At 39.5% G+C, this 15,479-nt stretch overlaps 2 protein-coding genes across 2 annotated transcripts in view; one reads left to right on the forward strand and one right to left on the reverse strand.

The window, feature by feature from the left end:
- Nucleotides 1-801: 801 nt before the first annotated feature.
- Nucleotides 802-15,479, forward strand: part of IDUA (iduronidase, alpha-L-) — a gene marked incomplete at its 5' end in the record, with an annotated part of 38,563 nt that continues 23,885 nt past the window's right edge. Inside the window, one exon of the mRNA XM_010013080.1 lies at nucleotides 802-942. Within this exon, the coding sequence (XP_010011382.1) occupies nucleotides 802-942 (141 nt within the window). The remainder of the gene's footprint in view (nucleotides 943-15,479) is intronic.
- On the reverse strand, nucleotides 4,464-8,014 carry SLC26A1 (solute carrier family 26 (anion exchanger), member 1). The gene is made up of 2 exons (XM_010013078.1): nucleotides 7,394-8,014; nucleotides 4,464-5,984 (listed from the first exon to the last, which is right to left on the reverse strand). Exons 1-2 carry the CDS (start codon nucleotides 8,012-8,014, stop codon nucleotides 4,464-4,466), a joined length of 2,142 nt encoding a protein of 713 aa, XP_010011380.1.

The raw sequence follows: 15,479 nt of genomic DNA on the forward strand, positions 1-15,479 counted from the left end.
AAGATCAAGTCTGTATTTGTCTTACTGCAAACCTTAGCAAGTCTGACTTGCACTCCAAAGCCTAAAAGACCCTCAGGTCCTTTATTAGTTACTCAGAGACAAGATGACTGCCACAGTATGGCTTCTTCAGACCACTGCTGCCCAAGGTTGCTATCTGTGTAGGAATGATTGCTTGTAATACTTTCCTTTGAGCATGGCAATGTGATGGACCCAAGTTGTGTTCCTCTTTGCCAAACTACATACGTAGCCAACTAGCCCCACATAACCTCAGCCCTATTTTGCTTTGTCACTATTCAGCCTGGAGAAGAGAAGGCTGCGTGGAGACCTCATAGCAGCCTTCCAATACCTGAAGGGGGCCTGTAAGGATGCCGTAGAGGGACTCTTCATTAGGGACTGTAGTGGTATGACAAGGGGTAATGGGTTTAAACTTAAACAGGGGAAGTTTAGATTAGATATAAGGAAGAAGTTCTTTACAGTGAGGTGGTGAGGCACTGGAACAGGTTGCCCAAGGAAGTTGTGAATGCTCCATCCCTGGCAGTGTTTGAGACAAGGCTGGACAGAGCCTTGGGCGACATGCTCTAGTGTGAGGTGTCCCTGCCCACGGCAGGGAGTTGGAACTAGATGATCTTAAGGTCCTTTCCAACCCAAACCAGTCTATCATTCTATGTTAGACAGTGCTCCTCAAACCAGAGATGATCTTTTGTGGTGTAGAGACCTAGCATAGATATCTTTGAATACCCAGTGGAGCTACTAGTTAATGTTGCAATGTGTTTTTTCTTTTCTATCCTTCCTTCCCTGAAGCCCTCCTTTACCTCACAGCCGTGCTGACCTATTTGACCTGAGCAAAGACCAAGAGATCAACCTTGCCTACATTTCTTCTGTTCCACATGGTGGCATTGAACAAGTTCGAATTCACTGGTTATTGGAATTAGTCGCTCTCAGGTAAGCAAACACCTTTTTTCTTTATTCCAAGTTATCCTGTTATTTCACCACCCATGAAAGCAAAGCAACCCACAAAGCAAACTGTTTCAAAGAACTGCTAGTTTTATTTTCCAACCAAAGCACACATTTACCTCTAGGTCATGTGACACAGGAATGTTCATGGTTATGGGAGAACCCAAAGTGTGTGTCATGGACTGGACAGTTCCTGGTTGTTAGCTACCAGTGCCGATAAATACAGCCATTTTGGCACCTAGACCACACATTCTGGCCATGCTGCACTAGTTATCAGGAGAGTTTGAGGTGAAAATTCCCAGCTCTTTGCCCAGCTGCATAGGAGCCACACAGTCCACAAGTTAAGAACCCTTTCCTATTCTTACATAGCAGTACTAAAGTTTTTGGATACATGATTTATACAAGGCACCACAGTGAACAAAAGTATAGTCAATCTACATGATGGATATAACTTTTCCTAAAAGGCATATAATGATTTTATTTCAACATTAGTATTAACCTAGTTGGAATTACAAGCCTATCCCCAGCTCCTCTCCAAGTCACAGTACCTAGTTCCTGGTAAAATGGGAGAGAAGAGAATCAGCAGTTTTTAGCATCTTCAGTCTTCATACACTTAATCTTTGTGCAAAGCAGTATAGCAAACATAAGTGTGCCAGGAAAAAAGCTTGCTTTTTTAGTTACCTTCTACATACTCCTTAGAAATAATTTACAGTCTGCCATCATCACCACATCATAGCACTGAAAGCTGTTTCCTTGCTGTGTTTGACATTGTCCTACACAAACAAGTTAATTGTGAGTCAGCTCTGCCAATGAAAGAGAAATGTAAAATTGTTCTTATGGTTTCTTCTGGTCTTATGTTTCTTCCTCGTAAAAGTCTTAAACCTTACCCCCGCCTTATGCATTGCCAAGTTTCTCTGCTTGGGTATCCTTTGGTGCCAGTCTTATAATAAATATGATGAAAAAGACACTTTTGACTTTTAATTTGTCAGCCTGCTGGATAAGAGATGGGAAGCCTTTCTTCACTTTTCTCCACAGACTGTTGAAAGGATACACCTTCATAAGCACTGGAATCTCTTTATTTTTTTAATTTATCTCTCTTTTAAAATGAGAATCATTTAGAGTTAAGGCTATTTTTTGCATTTTTTCGTTTATATTCTAGGCTGATACTTTGATTCATGAAGATAAAAGAAGTCTAAATTGCTAGGATGTGTGTTCTTTTGTACTGACACAATTTTATTTGACTTCGAATGACAGCTTGCTTTGGCTTAACAGCCTAAGAGTGTCTATACTGATGTTGTCTGGCAGTAACTCTGCAAACCTGCTTCCTCATGCTAGGCCCTAGCAGAACCTTAAAAGAGATACCCCTGATCAAAGAATTTTTACAAACAAAAGCGAGCACTTAGTTTCAAACAAAGCATTTGAAAAAACAAAGCAATACTTTGTCCTTGGGCTCTGCCCATTTGCTTGTGTAACAGAGAGAAGGTAGTTATACCAAGTCAGCAATTTAAAGAATAATGGAATTAAAATCTTTTATGGCAGAAAAATGCTGCCAGTGTTCAGTCCTTTAATCTCTTGACAGACATTTCTGTCAGGTTTTACTGCTCTGGTAGTACTAACAGTGTGCAGCTGATAGGCTTTTTTATAATGAGTGGATGAAAATGTCATCATTGAATTACTTACCTAATATTGTGCTATTCTCAGTACCTGTGAAGAGGTTTTTTATTTTGTCTTTTACTTTAATAAAATACTTGTTCTTGAAAGCCAGACAGGCTGTAGGGCACCTGGAGAGCCTCAGTTTGAGTGTTCTTTCATTCAGTGACCTGAAAAGTTGAAATAAGCAAGTCACATGGTATGTTGGCCTGACTGGTTATTTTAAATGGCACAGCAGAGAAATGGCTTCTGCATACATGGAACCTGTTCTCGAGTCTGCTATTTGTAAGAGGCACAGCTGTGGTAGAATTCCTTTCTGTGCTTGGTGCTGTGTGTGAACCAGTCATTATTAAGGAGAGAAAGGGCAGCTGTCCTACCTTTTGTGCAGGTAATTACAAGTTTGAGTACGAGAGGATGTTCTGCCAATGCTTTAGGTTGGAACAGTGACTACTAACTGTGTTACAATTAAAATCTAATTATAAGCATATCGGTAGAGGGAGAACATGTATATGTAACAGCACAACTGACTCTGGGGTTATCATTTGACACAAAGCAGAATGAACAGCAGTTAATGCAAATTATGATAGAAAGTAACCCAGCCCTGTAAAACATAGTTTAGTGGGCCTTAAATCAAAGAATAATATGATAGGAGGAAAAAAAGATAAATATCTGTATTATGTACAAACAGTGGTGGAATTTGTCCAGCATACAGGCATACACAACTAACAAAGTATTGCTGCCTTTACTTGGCCCAGGTATGCTACTGTAAAGCTTCATTAGCACTGCATGAGAGAAGACCAGCCAGGCAGTTCTGACTGACCCATCAATCCCCTTTTAGGCAGATCACAGATTTACCTTCCCACCTTACCCTCTTTTCTTCTGTTTCTGTTTGCACCCGGGCAGGCAGTGGTAGGAAAAAACATGCTAAGATGCACCACAGTTCTAAGGTTTTGTTTGATAGTCCTTATTTGTCCCTGGAGTTGCATATGCCTACCAGAGGCAACTTATTTTTACAGGATGGTACAACTACATGGGTAACTGTGTGACTGCCAGGTAAAGGCATTAATTTTTCTGTTTATCCCCTTACTAGTTACAAAATTGTGGAGCAGAGTCGTACTTCTTCCAGCATCATAAAGGCTTTCACAACCTTCAGTAACTAATTACCTCAAATGGAAGCCAATAACACAAGTGATTCTGGCAGTAATTTTTCAAAATGATGTTTTTGAGAGGAACCAGTGATGGATCATGGTTTCTTCTGTGGCAGGTTGTGTCATTAAGTCTACGTATTCAAGGTGGAGAAACATGCTATATTCCAGAGGATTTTATGTGTTTTGTTTGTATCTAAATAGTGGGAGCTGTTCAGGAGCACACTTAGAATGCTGGAAGGGGCAAGACCTTGCAAGCCGAAATTTAAACTGTTATGTGTCCAAGATGCTAGATTAATTGCATTTTCGTGGAGGTGGCTTAGCCCTCCTAAAACACACCAGCCATTGAAACACTGTGAGAGTCAGCTGGCGCTGGGCAGACCTTATAGCACAGCAGTCTCATGCTGTATATGCTGGGTCACACACGATCATGGCACAAGGGGGCAGTCAATGCCAAACTGCCCTATTGCACACCACCTGCATTTTAAAGTGAAGGTGCAGGTAATATAATCCAACCTGTTCCATTCTGGTCCTACACTGCATCCCCAGTGGCTGTTCTGTGTGGCATCTGACAAACAGCAGACCTCTTCAGGGGAGAGTGGCTTGTAGGCCCATTGCTGTACACAGCCAACAGTGTGTCTGATAATTTAATTAGTGCAAACTGCCCCTTTCTATCTGCCACTTTTGTAGTGAGTTGTCAGGGAAGACACAGGATTAAACTGAGCAATCTGCTGGAAGCTTTTGGTCTTTTGCAAACTGTACAGCATTATGTATACTGTAGAACAGCATTTCCTGCATACTTCCAAAATCTTTCCCAAAGTAACCTCCTCTTTTCAGAGAGTCTATCACTGAGGGATTGCAGCAAGCCAGCAGAACAGAAATGTTTAAGTCCTTGTAGTCTTTCAGGATTTCCTTTAGAGTATTAACGCCAGTGGTGTCCAAAAACAAGATGGATGAGCAATCTACAACAAGAGCTTGGAAATCAGTTTGCTTAGGAACTAGTTGCAGAGTGGTTTCTCCAATACCCAGTCCATTAGCAGTTGTGTGATCTCCCTTTTTCAGATGCCGCTTTTCCTTCTTCTCATATTTCTTCCTTCTAGCAACTTCTAGGTTAGGATCTAAGTTTGTCAATCTGTATAGAGACTTGAGGAAGTAATTTTTATTTGCATAGTAAAGTGGGGCCTCAAAACGGAATATTTTGACCTTTGGAACAGAAGAGAGATTTTCATATTCTAAATCATCTTCATAAAAGTTGGTGTCTTGAATCTGACCAAGCAAGGCTGTCCGTGGCCGCTGTGTCCGAACAATGATGCATAACAGGGAGAAACCAATGCCAACCAACAGCCCTATTTCTGTGCTGATCAAGGCAGAGGCAGACATGGTAACAATCCAAACAAATGTGTCCGCTTTATTCACATGGTACCGTGCTGGCACATCTCGGAACTTCCTCAGGGCTCCTCGGAGGCTGACAATGATGATACAAGCCAGGACACACTTCTGCAAGGAGTAGAAGAGAGGTGCCAAGAAGAGCAGCACCAGCAAAACCACCATTGCACTAATTACTCCAGAGACTTGAGTCTGGCAGCCTGTAGATGTTTTGACAAGTGTTTTTGCCAGAGCTGCACTGGTTGCAAAAGAGTGGAAGAAAGAAGGAATGATGTTGCAGAACCCCACGGCAAACATTTCCTGATTGGCTCGGATAGAGTAAGCATATTTCTTTGCACACATTTCAGAAAGGGATACAGTGAAGACAAAGCTGACTATGGCAAGAGGCAGAGCATCTATAGCAACTCTGAGCATTAAGTTGAAAGGTGGTACCTTGGGAGGAATAAATCCAGTAGGAATAGCTCCAGAAACACTGGAGGCATACACTTCATTTAACTTACCATAGTGTGACACCAGCGTTGCCACAACAATAACTACTAGCTCTGTGGGAAGAGGAAATTTCAGCTTATGCTTATACCGATCTCCCAGTTCCTTAGCAGTAACCAGCACCACAATACAAATAGCACTTGTGATGACATCACAAATGTTAGCGTGAGAAATGTTCCGGAAAACATTAATCCAGGTAATAACAAGCATCCCTTGCCCTTGGCTACGTGGGATTTTTATTCCAATCAGGTACTTCACTTGAGCTGTTAAAATGGTTAAGGAAGCACCAGTTGCAAAGCCATCTAGAACAGCCTCAGATAGGTACATAGATACGAAACCCAGACGAAAGATTCCCATTAGAACCTGAGGAGACACAAGAAACAAACAAACAAAAAAAAGGATGAGCCTTAAATGGTGCTGGAGATAATTACAGGCAGATGGAAGAGAACTGGCTGGAGGCAGATAGCATTTGGCTATTTGAGTCTCAAAACAGGAATTATTCTTGATATTTCTAGTCTGCTTTTAAAACATGTGATTCCTTTTACTATTGTGGGATACTACAAACCCAAGAAGTGAATGAGGAGTTTGAGCCAGGGTCAATCAAACATTTTTCTGAGGTGAGCAGTCTGAATTTTATTTCCCATGTAAAAAAGCAGTGGATAAAAAAATGCCTCTGTTATACCAAAACCAATTTTCCTTTTTTTTACCTGTCTTAAAGTGAATGAAGTTAAACCTTAATGGCTATTCCTTTGTAAAGAGAACTAGAATGACAACAGCTAAGGGTTGTGCCAGCTTGAATAACAACAGCTAAGTGCCTACTTTATTTGCACTGAAGTGGCTGTTATATTAAACAGCTTGTAATTTTAGCGCTGTGAACAGAAGGGAAAGTGGAGCACTGACAGTGTTTGTGGCATGCCTAAGGTCAGAAGCGTCAGAAGAAATCACAAACTTTCCCAGGATACTGTGCATAACTAGTTGCTTTGTCTTCCCTTGATGGCTTTGGAAAATACAGCTTCACAAGGGCATTTTGATGTTCATAAATGTGACCTTAGTAAAAAGGAAGATAGCTAGCTCTTTCTTAAGGTGTATATATATATATACACACGCATATACATATATATATATACACACGATTACTAGGTAAGTATGTTTGTGATGCTTACTTCTGTGTTCTCTTGATATCTTTGTGATAGGCAGCACATTGGTAAGTCTCGGAAAGTCCAGCACAGGTATTGTCTGAAAAGTAGGTTAGTCAATCTATTTACTTTCTTGTTCTTCCTGCTTCTGAATTATCTTTGGGCAGCAGTTCAGTAGAACATAACACCCACTAGCGAAACACAGCAGCACATTCTGAACCTTTGTAGAAGTAGATGAGTGGGTCTGCACCTTTAATAAAGTATCTAGAAAACACAAATATTTCTTCATTGTTGAAGTACACAGCTACGTGGGAATTTCCCTCATGGTAAGATCTGTATTGGATTCATGGTTCCACAAAAGCAGCAAGGCCAAGACGTATCAGCGTATCAAAACAGTATTAACGGTCTTGCAGAAGACTTTTTTCCCACCTGTACCTGCTAGTAGCCAAGGAAGCTGCCTACCTCATGCATTCTCTGAGTTGCCTACAATTAGGCTTCCTGGAGGAAATAGTTCAGGGTCATTCAAGTGAACTGATGTTGCATCTCTCATTGAAAGAGAGTCAAACCAAAGCTTAGGCCCTGCAAAGAAGCTTTAAGAACTTCATACCTTGTCTCTGAATGTCAGCAAGAGCTTACCTGATACACTCCAGCTACAAATGTCAAGGCTGTAGCGATGCCAATAGCATAGCATTCTTTCCCACATTCAGCATTCATCCCTGCAATTGTGAGGTTGAAGGCAGTTGTGTTGGACTGAGTGTCATTCTGCAGAGAGCCATCCCCCAAGGCTGGTGAGGCATCATCATTCAAGTCAAACCCAGCCAAGAGAAGTTCTCGGTCCACAACTTGTCCTACCATTAAGCTTATCAAGCTGAAAATGCCAACTGAGACATGACGGGATGTGCCCATTAGGAAGTAGATGATGTTGGCAAAGAATGATGTGTACAGACTATAAATGGGCTTCAGACCTGCCAGCAGCGAGTATGCAATTGCTTGGGGTACCAAAATTATGCCAATCACTAAGCCAGACATAACGTCACCCCAAATGTACTCTTTGCACTTGTATTTGGGAAGCCATTGTAAAACAGGAAGAAAGTCCATGAGAAAGTTCTTCAGCTTCTCTGGGGTGCAGGAGCAGCTCTTCCTCAGATTAGCTAGCATGACTTGTTTCCTGTTAATCTTGACACGAGTCTTTCTTTCCATGAGAACACAGGCAGAAGTGGTGTTTTCCATCCTGGTAGCCTCAAGTGGTCTTTCCATTGTCCCAGTGTTTACTTCATGTGTGTGTTCCTGCAGTGTGAAGAAAACAGCTGTTAGGTTGCAAGTTTTTCTAGCACAGATGCTTAATGTTAAAAATTTGTACCTGGTTGTGCTTTTAAGGAAGCACCATCCCAACAAGAACACGAACACAGGGCTCCAGTGACACATAAGAAGTAAATCTGCAGATTGACCCTTTCTTGCAGGCATTTAAGAGTACATTCAATTGAATCCAATTTGTTTTGCTAAGAAAAATTTGAGTTAAATTAATAATTGATTTGTACAACAAATATTTCCAACAGCTCTTCCAAATGCTCCATCATAGAGGTCTCTGTGATCAAAGGCAGCACTTGATGATATGAAATAAATATACACTAGTGAGGTAGGCTATGGTCTTTCTAATAGTGCATCTTGTAGTCATTGATGTGGAACTCACATGTGATATAGTGATTTGTCACTGTAGGTGGCTCAATGCACAGGAGAAAAAAATTGCTGGTAGAACCTGTAAAGCAGAGTTTTCTGGAGAGCAACAATTTAGTCTCATGCAAAAATTTGTGCACAACCATTGACAGACTCTTAGAAACTGTTAAGTAATGCAAACAGTTGCAGATTGTTACGATGTGCTATTTCCGTTAATTAATAAGTATCTCCTCACAACTACCACTTTGGGAACATATGGACCATACACCATGATGGAATCTGTTACCATCTCAGAAGAGTGCTACATGTTAGTATTTTCAGGTTTAAACCCATAGTTACCCTAGCTTTGCCTCCAGCAACTATAACAAATAATCCTGTGGGCAACAGAGCAAGCACAGCAGCATTTCCTATGGTTCTCCTGCATGTCAGTTTTCTGATACATAAGGACTGGCAAAATTTGTAATCTTCAGATGCAGGTGCTTTTGATGTCTCTTGCCTCTATGAACACAACTGTTTTCACCAGACTCAATCTCTGCATTTTTACTTAACTGTCAAATAAAGTTGACATTAGCTTATTGTATTCATAAATCATTTAGGGGTGGGTGGGGACATGACTGAAAGGCAAAACAGTGTAACATGCAAGTACCCTACCTTAAAAAGTTTAAGAATAAAAGTAGGAGCAGGAAGAAGGAAAATGTCAAAAAGACCATGCCAAGTGGAAAATCTTGTATTCTGATTTGCAGTGGAAAGAAAGAAGAGACTTCCAAGAGTGGATGCTTATATGTAAGTACTGAGAGATAAGGAATGATTCATTGCCCTAAAAGAAGAGAGTATGTGCTAGTACAACAGTATGCAAAATCTCTAGGAAAGAACTTCCAAAGCTCAGCCTCTCCCAGTGTCATACAGCCGGGATCTCTGCAACAAAAATTTTGGTGCCAGGTGTGACATTGCAATATAATGTCAAAGCTTGTCTTCACTTACAAATAAAAGCTGTTTCTTCCTCTTCTTAGTATCTAGCAACAGAAGCCATATCCATCAGTTTCCTAAAACTCAAAGTACGCTTACTGGCACAGTATTCAATTTCAATGATTTAACAGCCAATAATAGGTTCAGACTCCAGTGACAGAATTCATCATTCTCTTTGTAAATGTCATACTTTTTTGTTGTTCTTGTTAGTAAGAAGAGTAGTTTGATTTGTTAATGTTTGGTAACACCCAGTTAAAGTGTAGAATTCCAAACTGAGAAAAAACGAAGGTCTTAGGAGTCCAACTGGAAGCACAATCGATATGCAAAAGAATAGATGTCCAACAGCCTGTAAGCTTTTGATCTGTAGCCCTCCAAAGAGAAAGTGGCTTCTGTAAAGTCTTCTGTCTATCCTGCTGAGAATTTTTTTGAAGATATTATCAAATACCTTTTGTCAGCAAATTTTTAACAATAAGAAGATACATATCTGTAACTAGGGCAAAAGTATCAAGTTTCCAGGTATTAATGTAAATGACACAGCATGATTTCTAAGGCCATGCAAAGTTTAACCACAACTTGAAACAGGATGTTTAAGTGTTCCAGGTACATAATTCATAACTTGGTAAAAGGCAGAAAAGATTCTTGTTAGAAATGTGTAGACTGATTGTCCCATTTGAAAATGAACTGCCTAGCAGTCTAAATATATTTTTAAAAGTCAGTCAATTTCTGTCCATCCCCATTACATTAAACAGTTTTCAGCTTCCATAGTATAAGTTTCTTTGTGTTTGTAAGTAATATTTATTTCCATCATCAGGGAAAACTAATTACAATTTAATGTAATTATTTAGAAAGATTGGTGCCTATTTGTTATCAGCAATACCAAATTTATTTTAGACTCTAATGTATTGCATGGTTATGCTAGGCAAGATCTTCTTGGACAGGAAATAGGTTGGATCTAGTCTTTGTTAGAACACAAAGGTGAGAGAAAATAAAAGATGTTACGACACCAAGAGAAATATATAAGAGATTATAATTACAAAGTCTGTCAAATACCAAATGCTAGCAGCTGTAATAAAGCCACTCATTTTTCAGATGCAAAACCCCAACACTTCTGTCTTACCTAGATTAGTTTGGAGAATAAGAGGCTTGTGCTTCAGGATAGCAAGTCCTATTTGAATGCCACTCACTTCTAACAGCCAAGTGTATTTAGACAGCCAAGAAATAAATACTTCGCCTGTGTTCCACTTGCTTAAAATCTAGTGGGCACTTCAGTATTCAATGACTGCTTTTAATGGGCTACTTAAAAAAGATTGCATTGGCTTCTGTACACTAGGCTTGTATATTTAATTGTACAGTTGTTGTCTGCCTCTCTCTAAATTCACACAGTGTACTTGCAAGTAAACTTGTGTTTACAAAAAAAACAAACCCTAAACCATTAATATTCACATATATGGCTTGTTTGTGCAGCTTCCTGAGGGGTGATAATAGTTTTTCATACATAAAATTATCAATATATAATTTCTCCGGAAATCTGTTAAAAGATGTTGTATATGAATGATAATTTAGTAATATATATCTCAGCTGTACTGCTTTACTGGGTAATCAGAACAGTTGGTTTTTGTAAAAGAAAAAGCAAGAAAACTAGTTATGATGAAGTGTCCTTGGTTCAGCCATGATATAAAGCATGTATCTTTTTAGCAGGTTTGATCCATTTTAGACAAAGGTCAAAAGCCTTCCTGATAGAATAAATATGTTCAAGCTAAAACAGAGCAAAGTGCTGTCAGGAGGTTATTTTCTTTAATTCTTTCTTCTCTCCTGAAAATAGGGTTTCCTTCCTATAAATAACCATTAATTCTCCTACATACATTTTCAGAATCCATGTCGAATGAACATGCTAGCTGTAAAACACTCAGCTCTAAAATGAGATGTTATTGGTGTCCAGAAACTGTTAACGTTTAGAGTTTTTTGCTTTTAGAACATAGTAAAGCCACACTGAATAGTGGAAGGGGCATTGTTACCGGCAAAACACTTTTCTGTGTAACCCAAGACTTCTCAGGCTGTGATGTCTGTAGCTCAGTTAATAACTTAGTTGCTTCACCTGTAGGAAATGGGATTCCACTGTGGCTGCACGCTATCCCCTATATATTTGTGCAGCCTATCAGAAAGCTGTGAGCTTCCAATGCTCTTGCCAGCTCCAAAGATAGAAGGATAGAGAGTAGATCTGGCTACTCCTGCACACAGGACTAGGCTCCAGCCTTCTGATTCTGGCACTCCACTGTCCTTCTGCAGTGGTAGTACTTCAGCAATATTCAGGAGCCCTAGGGGTGTCAGCGAATAGATTCCTCTACTGATTCACCAAACTAACCCATTTTCAGCTTAGTCCATCCTAAGTGGTTTAGAAGGGACAAGCCTTACTTCAGGCTCCCCTTTGTCCACTAGAGCTTTGCAGAACATAATGTTTGCACTTTCTTCAAGTGAAGGCTTCCTGTCACTTGCTGGAAGAACTGTTTGTAGCAAGGATGTGCAGATGGAGCAGCATATAGCATAGAACGTCTATTCATTGCATTTGACTTTGATGTTGCAACTTTTTCAACTTTTTCAAGTACAAGTGAAAGTTGTGTTAGTGGTGTGCACATTCATATATGTGTATAATCCATATTGTTACAATTAAAAGTAATCTTGGTTATTTTTAATTATATTCTGATGTTTGGAATCTTCACAGTGAAGTTTTTTGAAGTTGCCCTGGACCATATGAGCAAAAGCAAAAAGGGTTTTTTTGATTTTTTTCTCCTGCTTCAGCAGAACCACTGTCTGAACCACTCACTCTATTGAGTTAAATGCAGTGACTCAGTTTGTCTTGTGAAAAAGAGAAATAAAGCAAAGACTATTTGAACCAAACAAACTGCTGACTTTCCAATTGGCCTTAGTCCCACCTTTCTTCCTGTCTTTTCACCATGCCCCTGACTTGACAGAATATCTCTGCAGGAGGGGAAACATTTATCACAATATGTTCAGTGGGACTTCTCTTTGCAGATTCCTTGGCAAGCAGTTTCTGCTGGTACACACGTAACCATTCTGGCTGGATGAGTTGTTCTTTGTGAAACAGCACAACCCAAAAAACCTTTATTCTCATGCATTCTTTTGTCTCCGCATCCTGATTGTCCACCAGAAAATCTGCAGCTGTATGTCTAGAAAGCCCAAAAGGATGTAGGCAAAGTAAGCCTGCCTCACTATGCTAAGGAGATCTCTTAAATGCTGTATTTTGGGTCAAAATCAGACAGGATATCATGACTCTATAGCAGAATTGCTCACTTCTGCTGAAACAGTGATTTCAAGTGTGAGTTAGGATAAAGTCCTTCATACAGTTATGCTAAGTGATGCTTGCAGTTTTCTCTATTTTAAGCTATGAAAAATCAGCTAAAACCTAATGGGGGTAGAGCAGGTTTTATATTTATCATCTGAAGTTTCATTGTATTTTTGTTGTGTAAAATCACAGAAAAACTTTAGGGACACCAGCTTAGCTAAGCGTTTGCTTTAAAACATTTATAGGTGTTTAGTTGAACTATTCATGTTACTCATCTTCCATATGAGCAACCTTTTCTGCCTGTAAGAAACCTTTCTCTTGATCTCTAATGGCTATAACTACATTACTGTTCTGGTTTTGAGCATTAACAGAGTTTGAAAAAAAGCCCTAATTAGCCTCATTTGTGGTGCATAGGTTCAGTGTACAGAGGCATGCTTGCAAACCGAGACTTTTTTCAGAAGTAAGTACCCAGAAGCACTGCCCCTGGGCAGTCTGATTCTTTGTCATGGCATAAAAACCCAATCCAGCAATGGGTGCTTCGGATGGATTTGAATAGGTTTGATGAGGACATTTAGTCTGTGGGACATGACTAGTATGAAATAAAATACCCTGAAATGCGTATAATATAGTACTTCTTCAGCACCTACTGCTTTGATTTATCAATCTGCTTTTGTTGTGCAGAATTACTTTAGAAATGTCAACATAACCTGAAAGGATATAGATAGAAAGGATGTAGGTAGAAAGGATAGTGAGATAGAAAGGATAGAAAGGATGAAGTGAGAAAACAGAACAATGTTTTCTCTCTCAGTGTTTCTCTCTGTCTTTTCAGCTTTAGAGCACCAGGATCTAGATATACTTGGAAGCAGATTTAAGCAAGGTGCCAGCAACCCAAGCCATTTATTTAAACACTGACCAAGCAAGCTTTCAGGCTACAGGCAAAGAACATTGCAGTGTTTTTTTAGGAAAATCACGTGAAACTTGATGGGCTCAATTATTGGTTTTTTATTATATGTGGGCAAAAATTCTGACTTCAAATCATTTTCCTGTTGAGTTTCAACATTACACTAATCCAAAAGTAAAAAGGTAAAAAAGGAAAAAATATTGCCGTTTGTTGATCTCTGTGAGCCAGGAAAGACAAAATATTAGTCTTACATCTTCTACAAATTAACACTACTATACTAAGCAGTTATTCTGAGAGTCAAGCAATCTTTTAGATTTGTGTATTTCTAATTAAAATCTCCGGTTCAGAACCTCTACTTCCAGCTATCAATTGATCTAGTATTTCCAAGGCAGGTTAGGCTCTTTTTCAAATGCCCACATTCACCAGTAACTGTTACGCCATTCATATTTTCCTGAGGATTCTCAGTCCAGTATCCCAGTGAGTAAGATGACAGCCACTGACATGTAACAATCCCAGAGGTGATGAGCAGGCTACAAGAGAACTCACACAGCCAGCCACCAGCTGTCATTAAGGCTGGCCTATCGGATCATCCTTGGGAGTGATCAGACCTTGGAAATACATGATCAAGTAGTTTCACTGTTTCTTCAGGGACTGGTTTTGTTCAGGGGTTCCAGAACTTGCTGGTCAAAATACTGGCATCCACTTGGTAGAAAGACAGTGTAATTCTTTTGGAGAGTCCTAGGGCATGACCACTAAAAACATATTTTCTGTGGGGTCAAAGAACATTCCTAAAAATCACACTTCTTGCTTTTGGAAAGGCAGCTGATGCAAAGTGAATGTCTGGGTTTGGAGTTTTTTTTAATCTTTCAGAACAGCTTTCTAAGACCTTACCCATCAGTCACAGAGCTAAACACTAAACTCTATTGTCCACCCTGTGGTTTTGCTGGACTTTATTTAGTCACATCAAACTGTTGTAGAGAAAATTAATTGGTATCCCATTCTCGTGGTTTTTTCCTGTTGAATTCACTGGTATCTTGGGTTTACAGTACTCAGTCAGGACCATATTTTGGAAATCTTCTTTCATATTTAATCACTAAGAAAATGCTCAGTTTTAATAATAATTTAATACTTTGAGAACCAGATAAGCTTCATATACGCCACTTTGCTTAAGTACAAATAAAATCTAGCCAAGTGGCTGGTCTTGAACTCTCAGACCAGGGCTTGCAAGAAAGATTACTTACATACCAATTGCTGCTGACTGCATGTTTTACAAACCTTTGTCCAGTATCTACCTTTACAAGCAATATTTATGAAGAACAGAATAATGAAAACACTTAAAAAACAACAACAGTGTGTAAAATAACTGAAAAGAGGCAGTTTTGCACCTTTGAAAACAAAGAACAAATAAAACCTGAGTTCAGAAGTGTGGGAGGGGACACAAATCTCTTACCTGGATAACTTTTTGACAGGAATGTTCAGCTCTGGTTTTGCACGTTGGAATGAGTGAAAGTCTTCAGTTAGCCACTGCACTTTTTGCATAAAGGATAATTATTAGCTAAATATTCCTCAAGGGAATAATAGGGAGTTATGGGATCTTGAGCTCGGTAGTGTGTTGTCACTGGTACCGCTCTGAAAACTTGGATATATATGCAGCACTCACTAAGGTTTAAATAATGTGTAAGATTATTAATTAACTAACGTTTACCCCAAAACTATGCTGAGTGCAGGCTAGTACATCTCTGACCTTTGAAGCTGCTTCTTATCTGAGGTTTGATCTCATCTAGCATTAGGTTTTGATTTTACATAATCAAGGTATAAGAACAGAACTACCTGAGATTTGTGCATTTTGCAGGCTGGAATAAGTACTGTTCTGCTTAGCG

Source organism: Nestor notabilis, unplaced genomic scaffold (genome assembly GCF_000696875.1).
Source record: "Nestor notabilis isolate BGI_N333 unplaced genomic scaffold, ASM69687v1 scaffold22734, whole genome shotgun sequence".
Lineage (NCBI taxonomy): Eukaryota > Metazoa > Chordata > Aves > Psittaciformes > Psittacidae > Nestor > Nestor notabilis.